The sequence below is a fragment of the Chiroxiphia lanceolata genome, chromosome 1 (assembly GCF_009829145.1).
Source record: "Chiroxiphia lanceolata isolate bChiLan1 chromosome 1, bChiLan1.pri, whole genome shotgun sequence".
Lineage (NCBI taxonomy): Eukaryota > Metazoa > Chordata > Aves > Passeriformes > Pipridae > Chiroxiphia > Chiroxiphia lanceolata.
Genome location: NC_045637.1, coordinates 5,912,283 through 5,925,680, shown reverse-complemented (window position 1 = coordinate 5,925,680; position 13,398 = coordinate 5,912,283). Strand labels below are relative to the sequence as shown.

General features: G+C 42.0%; 1 protein-coding gene across 1 annotated transcript in view; it reads right to left on the bottom strand.

Moving 5' to 3' along the window:
* Nucleotides 1–13,398, bottom strand: part of COL22A1 (collagen type XXII alpha 1 chain) — a gene marked incomplete at its 5' end in the record, with an annotated part of 204,959 nt that overhangs the window by 107,657 nt on the left and 83,904 nt on the right. The window contains 2 exon segments of the mRNA XM_032713141.1: nt 10,261–10,296; nt 11,074–11,127. Of these exon segments, the coding sequence (XP_032569032.1) occupies nt 10,261–10,296; nt 11,074–11,127 (90 nt within the window).

Genomic DNA, 13,398 nt, shown 5'->3' with positions numbered 1-13,398 from the left:
AACAATCAAAGAGTTTGCAGACCTATTTTAGATTGAACATAGTGAATAGGAGGTATAAGATAACTGGAAACAGTACCATAATCCCCCTACACAGATGAATAATCTGAGGCATAAACTGGACTACAAGGAGTTGTAGGAGCAGGACTAGTAGCACCTGAAACTCCATTTTTTTATTTTTTTGCATGGTAGGGGCAAGACGTTCTTCAATTAGAGATACATCTGTCAGAAACTTTGAAATGTGAAAAATATAACTCTGCTCTGAAAACTTCCTTGTCCTGAAGCAAAATCTGATGCTCCTTGCCAGCGTCTGACACTGCTCAGGACCAGACAAACAGCTTGCCAAGTGCCAGAGGGGAAGTGTTCATTGAAACAAAAAAATTACCCAGCCATATATCATGGCATTGATGAATTTAAATCCTTATATCTATAAGTTGCACACAGAAAATGGTTCTGGTCTTGTGGATGATTTAACACATTCTGGTTGATATTTTTTCTTGCAAGAATAATCTATAAAGTCCATTTGCTCTGTTGCTGGGAAGTTTCTTACACTTCAGATCTCCACATGCCCCTCAAAAATGTCAGTAGCTCTGAGAAGAGCACATTAGGGCAGGGGAGTTCTGTGTCAGAGCGCTTCAAACTCCAGTGTCAATCTGCTCTTAACCATCTGCTGCTACTGATATTCCACATTCACCCCTCAGCATTTCTTCTGACACCTCTCTGAAACACATACAAAGTTTTTGCTCAAGATTAACTGCATCGTCTAGTCTGTGATTTGTCCCCTCCTTGCAGAGCCCCTCCCATTAGATCTTTCCCTGCTGGGTAAATTTTCAAAATCACTGCTCATTCTTCTCATTGCTGTTTTCAACGAGCAACATCTCTCCACATCTCCCCTTAAATGTCATACCCAAACTGAAGAGAATACCCTGCCTTATCACCACCTACTTATAACTTGCAGTGATACACTCCTGTTCACTGCCAAACACACCTGAGGCTGCTCAGTCTTGTCTTTGCCAAACTTATAAATCTCTTTGATCCAGCCAGACATATGGGTTGAAACTATATGATCTTTAGGGTCCCTTCCAACCCAAACCATTCTATGATGCTTTGATATTTGTTCATAAAGTGGTGCTGTTCCCTAGATCTTTTTCATCTCAGAGGTCATGACAAAGGTCTTGATCCTTCTTCCCATTTTACTTGGACACTGAGATACAAGAAAGGGAAAAGCTATGGCCAAGAAGTCCTTTGGAGCCAGTGACAGAGGAACAGAAATAAAAATTGTCTCCAGAGACTCAAACCTCCTCACACCATCAAACGCATCAGATATTCTTGAAATAACAACCACTGAGGGTCCACACATATTTCATCAGAGAAATAAACATTTGCCATGGAAAAAAACCCCACATTTTCCTCATCTGTCACTTAGTACTACATGTGCATTCATTACTCAGCAGGGTCTGAGACCCAAATCACCATCTTTCTGTCAATGACAGAGATAAAAGGCCTTCTGGACTTTGGGAGAAACATAATCTTTAGGTAGTGCTTAAGGAAAATTATGAGAGACCCGAAAGGGGAAATCAAACATGCCCAGAGTTGTACTTGGGCAAGTTAAGAACAGCATAAATCTCAGTGCTGCAATGTCTCACCTGCCCTCCCCTGCACCTTCAGAGAGCCCATGAACGAGGCACTTGCACCTTCTCACCCATCACCAAGCCAAGAACAGCCCGGCAACACCTTTGATCAGTGAAAGGGGAAAATCTGTCTGCCTAACTGGATAGATTAACAAGCGGGGAGAGGGGCAGGGAATGTTCAAGATGCCTTTGATAGACCAGTGATAGCAACTTACTTTGTGCAATGCTTCAGCTCTCTGTGATTCATCAGGCTACAAGCTCCAGTTCAGAGAGAGTGCTCCAGACTGCTGGGAAAGCTGTTTTATTTTCCACCTAACAGGCAGATAATCCATACTTATCCCCTTCAATATCACTCTCAGGAGCATCCCGCATTCCAACAAGATTTATCAGTGACAGAATCAAGACAAACTGTTTTGCCCCCCCAAATCTGTTATCAGAAGAAACAAAAAGTCGGTAAATCTGTCTTGTATGCTTCCTTTCCCCACTGCCAGTGGATCTTGGCAGAGAAACCCTCTAAAGAAACAAGTGATGTAGACTACTAAATTCTGGCTGCCAGTAGATGTCATTGCATACCAGCAATGTACCTGGTAGCCAGGGGCCAATGCTAAAAAGAAATACATGTTTGCTAAGTTTATGTAAGGAAAAAAAAAGAGTTACTAGTATTCTTACACTGCTGAGAATTGAGCTGTCATGATACACAATTAGTATGTGAGCTGACTTCGAGCTGTTTATTACAATCTGCAGCTGTTATTTTGGATCACAGAAAACCACAGAATTTATCTAAAACCCTCTAATTATTGTTAAGAAAAAGAACTCCATCAAACCATAGTTATTTAGCTGTGCAGAATGTGCTTTAACTACACTTGAGGGGACACAAAAATACACAGTATGCAGACCAAATCTGCCTGTATACACAAGAGGATTCAGAACATACTCAGAGTAGAAAGGCAGATAGTAACATTACTACACTTCACCTTTTAATAAAAAGATTACAAAAAGAAATCACAGATATGAATGACTCCAGTGAACTGTATGACAGCCCTGTGAAGTACATGAGGTGTTATTATACAGACGTTTAAGTGCTGGACTGAGAGGTTAAGTGCTGAGTGACCTTAACCAGATGAAGTGAGTAGGTAAGGATTGTTCCTGAGAGAGATGATTCCCGGTATAATAAAAAGAGAAGAAGAAAAAATACCACCCACCCCACCCCCCCAGATATTGCACTTTTGCTTTTCCTTGTCAGGTCAGTTTTAGCTATGCTCACATAATTTTTTATTCTGCAATAAAATAAAAAGAACTGAGCACTAAGAACCTAACCCTGAGGAGGCAATGTTTCCATAGCCACTGTCTCCAAGGAACACCACTTATGGGGTACTTGGGGGGTTTTTTTTGTCTTTAAATTTCAACCAATAATATCTCTAAACTTGGAGATGTTTTCCTATTTTGTTATGGTCAAGATATGCTCACTGAAGGAGCCCTGCCCACTAACACAAATGCTGATGTGCCTGCTTCTGCCTAGGACTCTTGGGGTCACCATTCAGCTCACCAGTCCTGGGTAAACTGGGTGGCATTTGAGTCTGGGCTCTGGGAACTTGATGACCATATCTGAACACCATGGCAGCCCAAACAAGGTGTGTAACCTCACTTGAACGCCTTCTCTGCACTGAGCTCATGGTTTCAGCAGTGAAAAGGACACTCACATCATCTCTTGGAGCAATAATTAGTTTTATTCAGAAGTTGCAGGAATAAGGGCTATTTCTTGGTTTGTACAGGCTCAGGCTCCACATCATTTAAGTGCTCAGAGAAAACATCCTACTGTGAGTTCAGCTGTTTGTTCCCCCTCCTTTGTACTGAAGCTATTTTTAAGCTCTCACCTTTGGCCCTTGCTTGAACTACACTGCAGCAGCCTGGTAATGCCCTCTGGTAATGCTAATCCTGACTCTGGCTTGCAGAACCATTTTTCTGGTTTGGGCTTAGACTTGCTACATCAGCTGTGGATCAGGCTGGTGATCTGGACTCTCAGCTGAACCTGGCTGCCATGATTGACCTGTCCTGCTCCTGTGCTGGGATGTAGTGGGATAAGCCCTGGCCGGCAAGATCCCAGTTTTGCCAGGGATGGTGTTGCTCCCAGCTCTACCTCGTTTAGGACACAGCTGGTCCTTGGGTCTAAAATATCACTCCCAGCCTGAGCCTTACTTGCAATCAGATCACACACACAGCCCTTCTGGTCCCAAAATTCACCCCTTAAAAACACCCAAACAAAAGCTCTCCACCATCAGACCAGCATGCAGCATCAGACTCCAGTTATGCCTGCAGCACTTTTTTTCAGGCAGAACTGCACTCATTTTCTTGTGTCCCAAGTTACTGGATGCTGGCCAGCCCCAGTCCAAAGGCACAGTGCTCATGCTAATTTGGTAAGCCCTGCTGACAGCACAGCACTGGAGTGAAAAAGCAACATGGCTTTCGGGTCAGGCCTTCCTAATATTCAGCTGCCTTGGGGTAAAGACAGAGAGCACAGGGATCTGCATGGACAGACTGTATCTAGCAGGGTACATTTCCACAGCTTTTCCAGAAGCCCTAAAAATGACAATAACTCCAATTTGGAAGGGAAGAGAAGAAAAGAAAAGGGCAAGCAAAGCCTTTGTTTTAAGGATCTAGCCGGCAAGATATACAAGCCTGGGGGAAAGAGGTTCATTTTAGAGGAACAAAGACTAGCTGCTTTGCCTGGGGTCAGCAAATCCATTAGAGCCAAGCTTCAAGTCTGGATGTCCTACAGCCTAGCCCAGAGCATTAACTATCTGCCCTCTTTTCTTTCCGATGCTTGGTCTTGCAGTCACTGCATCTCTAATAAGCCAAGCCACTTCAGAGGTTTTATTCTCCTTAGAAATACTATAATAATCCTTCTGCAGATCTCTCTGCAGAGAGAGTCATTACCATGAAAAAAAGTTGCTAGAATATAGACTTAATCTACTGAAGTTGTTTCTCATATTCATTGCTGCCTGTGTGATTACTAGCATGAAGGGAAACAGCTAAACCACAAAGATAAAGCCTGGATACTTTTGGAAACACATTAGCAAGGAAAGTCCCAGTGCAAACCATAATAAAACCTTCATCCACCGCCTCTGCAGAAGGTGGGTACTCCTGGTTAGAGTTTTTTCCTCTGACATATTGTTTTCCTGTGGAAAAATCACAGTAGTGATCACTCGATCCAATTGTTTCATGACAACTTTCTTGTGCTTCCTACTCCTCTTCAACAGCTATGGATACTGTGGACCCAAGCCCTGAGTAGACTATGGAAACTTCTGTCCCTTTTGGGCAATGAGGGCATTAGGAATATTCAAGAGGCATACTAAAGTCTAAGAATAGATACCAGCAGTAAAGACAAAAGGTCTGTCCAGCTCCTGCCTCATCTGCCTCAGTGGCCTTATGGAAGACTTCTCAAACCTACTGTTCTGCTGCCACCAATCACAGTTTTCAGAGACTCACTGACATCCTGAAGCAGAGATTATGTCTTTGTACTGACTAGAGGTTTAGAGGTGTCTCTCTTTAATTAACTCATATGCACTTTTTTAAACACATGAAATTTTAACCTCCAGAGCAGACTGCAAAGAGGATTTCCAATACTCTTGGATGAAAAACAACTTCATTTTGTTCATATTAAACTTGCCATCAGCTATTTTGACTTGCTTCCCCTTAGGTTTTACAACAGAACAAACAGCGAAAAATAATTTCCCACCGATATCTCCATACCACTCAAAGTTTGACAGATTTTCATCATATCCTCCCCAAAATCACCACTTTTCCAAGCACCTGCCTGCCTGCAGAACCTTCTCCCTGCCATTGGCCTTTAGGATGCTAGAAGGGTGGCTCAGCACCATTGCATAACACTTTGTACTTTGCAAGACAAGTTTTTTTTAAAGCCTCGAAGAAGTTAAACTCTGCATAGAGGCATTAGAAGGGTAGGCTGGCTCGTGATGTGGATGGCTGTGCCCCAGGAATGCAGACCTCATGCTCTACAGAACTGCCCTTGTCAGACAAGATCTCCCTGGCTTTGATCGAGTCACTGAAACCCTGTCTTGCCTGAGTCATCCCCAGAAATGCTCTACACCTGCTGCTTCTGCCCTCACTCATCTCCTGTCCCTATTCCTCTTGGGTCAATACAGGTTTGAGGAATTGAGTTCTAACCCTTGCAGGAGGAGGCCACCTGGTTTAGCAAATATCCATTTGAATAACCTCCGGAATAAAGCTAAAACATTGTTTTTCATGGTGATAATGTTACAGAATTGGATATTTTCCCATGTATAATAATCAGCTCAACAAGAGAAGCACTTGCAAAACAATGAATGAACACACAGTAAAGAGACAGAGATTTACAGAGCAAAATTATAACAGAATACGTCTAATGCCAAAGGGATTAAACACTACAAGGGCTCAAAGATGACAGTTAACAGTGGAAATTTAAGACACAATACAAAAGGTGATGGCTGAATCTCACCTATCCAGGAAATCCACTTGAGAGCAGTTTACAAATGCACCCATAGATGCATCGTGGTATTTTCTTTTTTTATAAATCCCTAAACAATAACTTGGCTGCACATGCATGTTTCTGTACACAAAAAGCATCCTCCATGAGTCTGAGTTATTTAGGCATGGCAGAACATGCCATGCTTCTGCTTGAACCATTACAGTGAATTTCCTGGTTTTAAAAGTCACACAAGTCCTCACATCGACATGAATTAGGTTTTTAGCCGCAGCTGCTATTCTCTTGGTTTACCACTAATGATGTGCTCAACATGTTATATATTCTAATACAAGCATCCTTTTGGCTTTAACTTAGTGATACAACCAAAGTAATGTCCTGAAGAAACAAGGCCAGTGCCTCTACTCTCCTCCTGGAAAAGCACAGGATTTTCCCTCTAACAAATGCCTCAGACTTCATATAAATGCCCTACACAGAGTACTTGGCTACAACATGGTCTGACAGGTGTTTGGCACTGGCACAGCTGGAGAGCAAGACTATAATAAGGAGATGATTTTAGTCTTGTCATCTCAGTCTTTTCCAAGGTGAAACAACTTTGTTCTACCAACATTTAGGATGTGAACCTTGTCTTTTTAAAGAAGCCCACAGTACATGCACAGCAATGATCACACAGACAGCAATTGTTAGAAGCCCAGCATCTCTGATCCAGCTTCCTAGCACTGGCTCATACCCTTCAAAATCAGGGAAACATGAAGGCTGTAACAGCCAGAGTGAAAAACAAGAATTCATGTTCATGTATCCACTGCAGAACATTAAGCAAACGAAACAGGATTTCATTTCAGAGGTTCTTCTACTGTTTTCCAGGAGCATAGATGGCAGCTGGCATTGCATCCCTGCTGTGGTTCTGGCCACTTCCCTCCCACAGTCATTTCTGACACCAAGACAGAGACATGGCTCTATGTCCCTGCATGCAACAGTGATCCCTCATATGCACACCAGAGCTGACAAACACCAGTGCCCTGGTGCAGCAGCAAGGTCTTGGAAGTCTGGAGGTGCCCCAGTTGACTGGAAACTTGCAAATACTATCCCAGTTTTCAAGAATAGTGAGAAGGAAGCTCCTGGTAATTACAGAGTTGTCAGACTCACTTCAGTGCCTGGTAAAATTATGGACAACTGTATTCTGGGAGTTACTGAAGAACACATGGGAGGCAATGCAGTCACTGGTCACATCCAGCATGGGTCCACAGGGGCAAGTCCTCCTTAACCTGCTTAATTTCCTTTCATGACAAGGTCAAGCTCTTGATAAAGAGAAGACAGTAGATGTGGTTGGTTTGGCATTTTAACAAAGCTTTTGACATTGTCTCTCACAGCATCCTCCTGGACAAGATGTTCAGCAAGTAGCTGGATAAATAAATCATGTGATGGGTGAGTAATTCCCTAATGAATTGGGATCAAAGGGTTATAGGAAATGCGGTTACATCAGGCTGATGACCAGTCACCAGTGATGTTTCCCAGGGCTCAATTCTAGGGCCAGAGCTCTTCAATGTTTTTTAAATGATATGGATATAGGAATCAAACATGCATTAATTAAGTCTACTGATGACACTAAACAAGAAGATGTGGCCTCCCTCAAAGACAGAGAGTCCCTGCAGAGGATCTGGACAGACTAGAAAGCTGAGCAATCACCAATTGTGTAAAATGCAGCAAAAGCAAGTGCTGCATTCTCCACGTGGGATGGAATAATTCTGGTTACATGTACAAATTGGGGGATGAATGGGTGGAGACCAGCTTCACAGACAGAGATCCATGGGTTTGGATTAATGGCAAGTTGAAAAGGAGTCAACAGTGTGTCCTGGCAGCCAAAAGGGCCAACTGTGTTCCTGCCTGATGCACCGTCCAGGGAGGTGATTGTTCTGCTCTACTCCACGCTGCGTGGCCTCACCTTGAGTGCTGTGTGCAGTTTTGGGAATCACCATATGAAAAGGATATAAAGCTCTTGAAATGTGTCCAGAGGAGGGTGACCGAGATGGTGAAAGCCCTCAAGGCCAAGGCTTAGGAGGAGTGGCTCAGGTCACTTGGTTTGTTCAGCCAGGTGAAGAGAAGGCTGAGAGGAGATCTCATCACACTCTGCACCTTCCTCAAGGAAGAGGTGCTGATCTCCTGTCTCTGGTGACCAGTGACAGGCCACAAGGGAATGGGATGAAGCCCATCCCCACAACAGTAGAAGTTCACATGGGACATTAGGAAAAGGTTCTTCATGGAGAATGTGGTTGGGCACTGGAGCAGGTTCTGCAGGAAAGTGGTCACAGCACCAAACCTGTCAGAGCTCAGGAAGCATCTGAATTGTGCTCCTGGTCATATGGATTAGTATTAGGTACTCCTGCAAGGAGCAGGGTGTTGAGCTAGATGATCTGTATTGGTTCCTTCCAACTTCAGATGTTCTATGATTCTGTGATTCTATATTCCCAGACTCCCTTTTTAATCAAACTAGCAAAATACAGCTGATGTATCTTTGCTCTCTATCAGCAACAGCACTGACACTCGGCTACTGGGCACACTGGGTACAAACACACTGGGTACCAAGTAACTTCCTCCACAGATGAGAACAAGCTGCCTCAGCTGGCAGGACTTCCAAATAAATACAACAAACTGGCCATAAAGTCAGGATCCTCCAAGCCTACACATTTGTTTGGGCAGTCAATGCTGTTTGGTTGCTCCAGCCAAAGAAGTTCTGCACATACTGTGAGGTTCCTCTATTTTCCCTCTCCAGTCCAGACTCACAGAACTATTTTACTATGCATGGCAATAATACAGATGGAATTAAATTTTCCAACACTTTTCTGCAGAGTTCAAATCATAAGAAAACAAAAACTTGCTTCAGCTACAGCCCAACTCATATAGTAAACATCATTTCCCATCAGACTGCTGACTCTCACCACCTGCCAAACACAAACTACTTTCCAAAGGTTGAATCCTGAGTCTCAGAGGCTAAATAGTGGCTGCCAGTGGGAGAACTGCAGGAAGATGAATGCAGAAATGTGTTCTTTATAGCCCCCATGTCTCTATCCTGGCTCAGTAATATTTCCTGCCATGAGCAACCCTCATTTTCATTGTAATTTCACGTGATGCATTAGCACTGTATACAATCAATACATCATAATCATAGGAAGAACAAATGAGATGATGCGATGGTCATAAACATCATGTTCTCACTGGTGCAACATTCTTCCTTTCAGATAACAAGCCTGTATTATTTTAAATTCCCTGAACAATTGAGTAGCCACAGATTTGATGGAAAACAGCTCAACAGATTCTTAACCCCACTTTCAGTACAAACCATGACTTCCTCCTTAATAAATCCATCTGTCTCCTAGATCCTCCTGTCAATCTTTCTCCAAGGCTCCCCGCGACTTGAAATTTCATTTTGGTGCTGAAGAAAACATCCTCAATCAGATGTGATATAGAGGTACAGACAGAAAGAGCTAATTCTCCTCTGAAGTCTAGGCATGTGGACTCATTTTTTGTGGGAAGTTTGTAGTCGGAATTGTCTGGAAACCACCATCTTTTTTTTTTTTTAATGAAATTAATTCAGTCATGCTACGTGTTTCCCATTGTTGATCATCATTGAAAGAGTTTTCCAAGACAGAGTCCAGAAATTTTCAGTCTTTATTCCATATCCTCAGTCTTATCACCATGTCCTACCTAATAGTTACCCTTCAGTTTATTAATGAAAAAATCCAATTGAAAGAAAGGCTATGACAGACTCCTCATGACCCAAATTTAATCCTGCTGAAAATTCAATAAAATCAAAATTATACTTTCCCTTTGTTTTTCCTCCTTCCAGCCAATTTATTTAGTGCATTATCCTCCATGAACTCACTGCTGCTTACACAAAGCAAACATTGTGATTTCAATTTGATAACATTTTCCACGGCCAATGCGCAAAGGAAACTCAAAGAACACTAAGGGAAAAAAGCAGTGAACACTCAAGGAGGAGTCTGCAGAAGGAGGCATAACACAGAATAAAAGTTGCCCACGAAGATCCAACTGTATCATATCTTTTGTATCCTGTGACTCCAAAACAACCTCTGAGCTACGGAAGGCAACAGCAAGAAACTCATTTGATTATACCAATGAAAGATTAGATCTTACCTTTTCTCCTTTTTCTCCTATGCCATAGGCTTTGCCCTGGAAATGAAAGAAGAGGGAAAAAGGTACATTTGAAAACAAGGATATCAAACAACACTATAAATATATGTTTCAAGTTTTCCTGGTTATGCAACCAAAATCTATCTCTCTATATGTATGTATAGGCACACAATCCCATGACAGCTACTACAGGGAAAGTAATTTTCTTTGGGCGTAATTCCTTGATAATAATTCAGTGACAAATTAAACTAGAAATCCTATCCCCAATTCTCCTACTGCAGCCAGGAAAACTTCTTATTTTTTATTCATGGAAGAGTCTGATACTACATTTCCAAAATCAAAGATGACAACAACCCTTATTGGAATGAAATTTACACAGGGTTAAAGATTTTCTTGCCTAAAAACTCAGGCTGGCATTTGCATTAATTGCAGCTGGGGAAAGCTGTATCTTGGTAGTCTGAATGTAAAAGAGTCGAGTGAGATTTGCATCTTCTTTGTGTTCAGTTGCTTCACACTGTCCCCATCAGACGTGCACCTGTGCTATAATCAAGTACATCCAAGTTACATGCTTAATTAGAGGGCCAATACTAAGTCAATTATGAGGTGTATTCAGGGATGAACCCACCCGTTTCCCTCCCTCCAAGAGATAACAGTGCGTGCCAGAAAGATCAGCTTCCCCCTGGGATTCAGGTCCAGCAGGGGAAACATATTTGACCAGGGCACATGACGCTGTGAGCAAATTCTCAACACAAGGGAGAAAACAAATATTTGTATTTTCATCTTCTTACATAAAACCATTGGATATTTCTTACTTACCGACTCTCCTTTTTCTCCTCTGAGTCCAGGAAACCCTGGGCTGCCTCTTTCTCCCTTGAAAAAGAAAGTGTGTTACTGTCACAGAATTAATTTATTCATTTCTTTGACATAGAAGGAAAGTGATGCAACAAGGGTTTGACTGAGATTATGGAAACTTTTGGTCCCCCCAGTCTCTGTAGCCAAGATTTCAGCTCCTGCCCTAAGGACTGGGTGTATCTTATTGCATTTATGGTGACTTCAGTGTACAAGTTTTCAGACGGACTTTCTATTCTATTTTTCATGTGAAAATACTGGTAGAATCCTTCAGAGTGCACTGGCAAAGCAGAGATCTTTCTCTTCAAAAGTGCTTATTTTCTATTAAGCCAGGAAGAACTTGGAAAGGTGGTTTGCATAAGACCTAGAGGGTACACACCTAAAATATGGAAAAGATAAACTTGCAAATATTGTTGAGATTTTGCTTGTTTTTTTTTCTTTTTAAATTCAAACCCCTTGTTTTCAGTCACACTAAATTTTCAGTATCAGATAACTCCTCTCTTCCCTCCCACAATTGTGCAGTGCACACAGAGTTGCTCTCCCTGTTTTTTCCAATGGAAGAGAGGGAAGAGGACGTAGAAAAGAGACAATTGAAAATATACAAATTGTGATGGGTGAATAAATCATAACTGGGGAAGGAAGTACATGGGGAGGAAAAAGGGAAAAATGGTCAATCAAAAATGAAGTAAAACTTTTTCTCCATTTGTCTCCTCAGAAGGATAGGGGTGAAAAGGATAAAGAATCAGAAAGGACATATGATTTCATAAATGTTCTTCAGATACAGAATTAAAAGTGGTGCCAAAACCAGCAATTGCAGAGAAATACCTGCAAATCATTTTCATGTACTGCTCTGCAGTCTCAAAACTAGACATGAGACACTGGAAGCATTTGTCAGGATCGTGGTTTCTTTTCCTCAGGTGAAGAAAACAGAGGAAAGTTTCTTAAAAGCTTTTGAAAGCACAGGTAAGTTTCTTTCTTTACCCTTTTTGTTCTGTTTTTTTGCCAAAAGAAAGAAAACTCAGAGCAAGTGGCATATATGCAATAGGAATGGCACGGTCAATTACGAAGGCTGTGGTAAAATTCATAAAAGTTTTTATGAAACCATCTCTTCTAAATCACTGAAAGTACCAAACCTTTCCAATCTGGAGAAAAAATACATCCTGTCAGAGGATGTCTAATACACTGGACTTCACAAACTTTTCAAGGGCAGGTAAGCATTGTCATTTCTATGTGGATAAAAACAGATCTCACAGAGAACAGATTTTTTTCTAAACTCGAATCAATAGTAGCTCTGGAAGGGAGAAGAAGCCTGTTGACCATCAGCCCAGTGCTCCAACCAGCCATCCTGGCTACCTGCAAACAACACAGCATGCAGAGGGAGCGTGGAAGGAAAATAAATTAGACTGGGCTAAATTTTACCAATAGGACCCAGCTTCAGGCATGTTGGCGAATGCCTAACTCTTCCCCAATACCATCCTTTATCTTACCTCCTTCCAAGACATATCACTGTGTCTCCTCTCAGTTTGGCAGCATGGGTGATTGAGACAGAGATGCTCATCTCCCAGGGACTTTTCCCACTTTTTTTAATAACTGTGAGCTCTCCCGTTTTGCCCTGCCTTTGAAAACTCAGGGAGTATTGGAAACTCATTATCTTCCCACACTGGTTATAAACTTTGAATATTTCCTCTGGACAGATGGAAAGCCTGCCCAAACCTCCTCCTCTAAAAGAAGGAAAATGCTATGGGAGCTCAGGATAGCAGAGCCTGAACACAAGTCTCTCCATTTTTAACTCAAATAGATGGCAGCCACATTCATTTTACTTAAAAGACTCTCAAAATGACCTTTTTTAAAAGAAAACATAGAGAAACACATAACCATTATTTCTTTTTTTTTGGATAAAGAGTAAAAACCACACCAGCTACTGCTGGTCTAGGGAAAACAAACCAAACCAAACCCCAAAACTCTCACAGCTTAGAGAAGGAGCCTCACAATCCTCTTGACTTTGCAAGCCTCTCCAAAGATCACTGTACTGGGCTAAAGGGGGTTTTTAGCACTGATCTCTCTCCCTGTTGGTGTCTCCTGGGACTAATTTCTCAGGTGACTACCACAAGCTGTGGGCCTTTTTCCTGATACAGCTGAACCAGCTGCTTTGCTGGGTTACTTATATAGTCTCTCACAGACATTTCTTAATATCAGCCTGTAAAATGTTTTTGGATAATGCTGAAATACTTAGAACCTATCTAAATATCTCTTGGGCCTCAGTAATTTAGAGGTAGATTTCAACATTGCAAC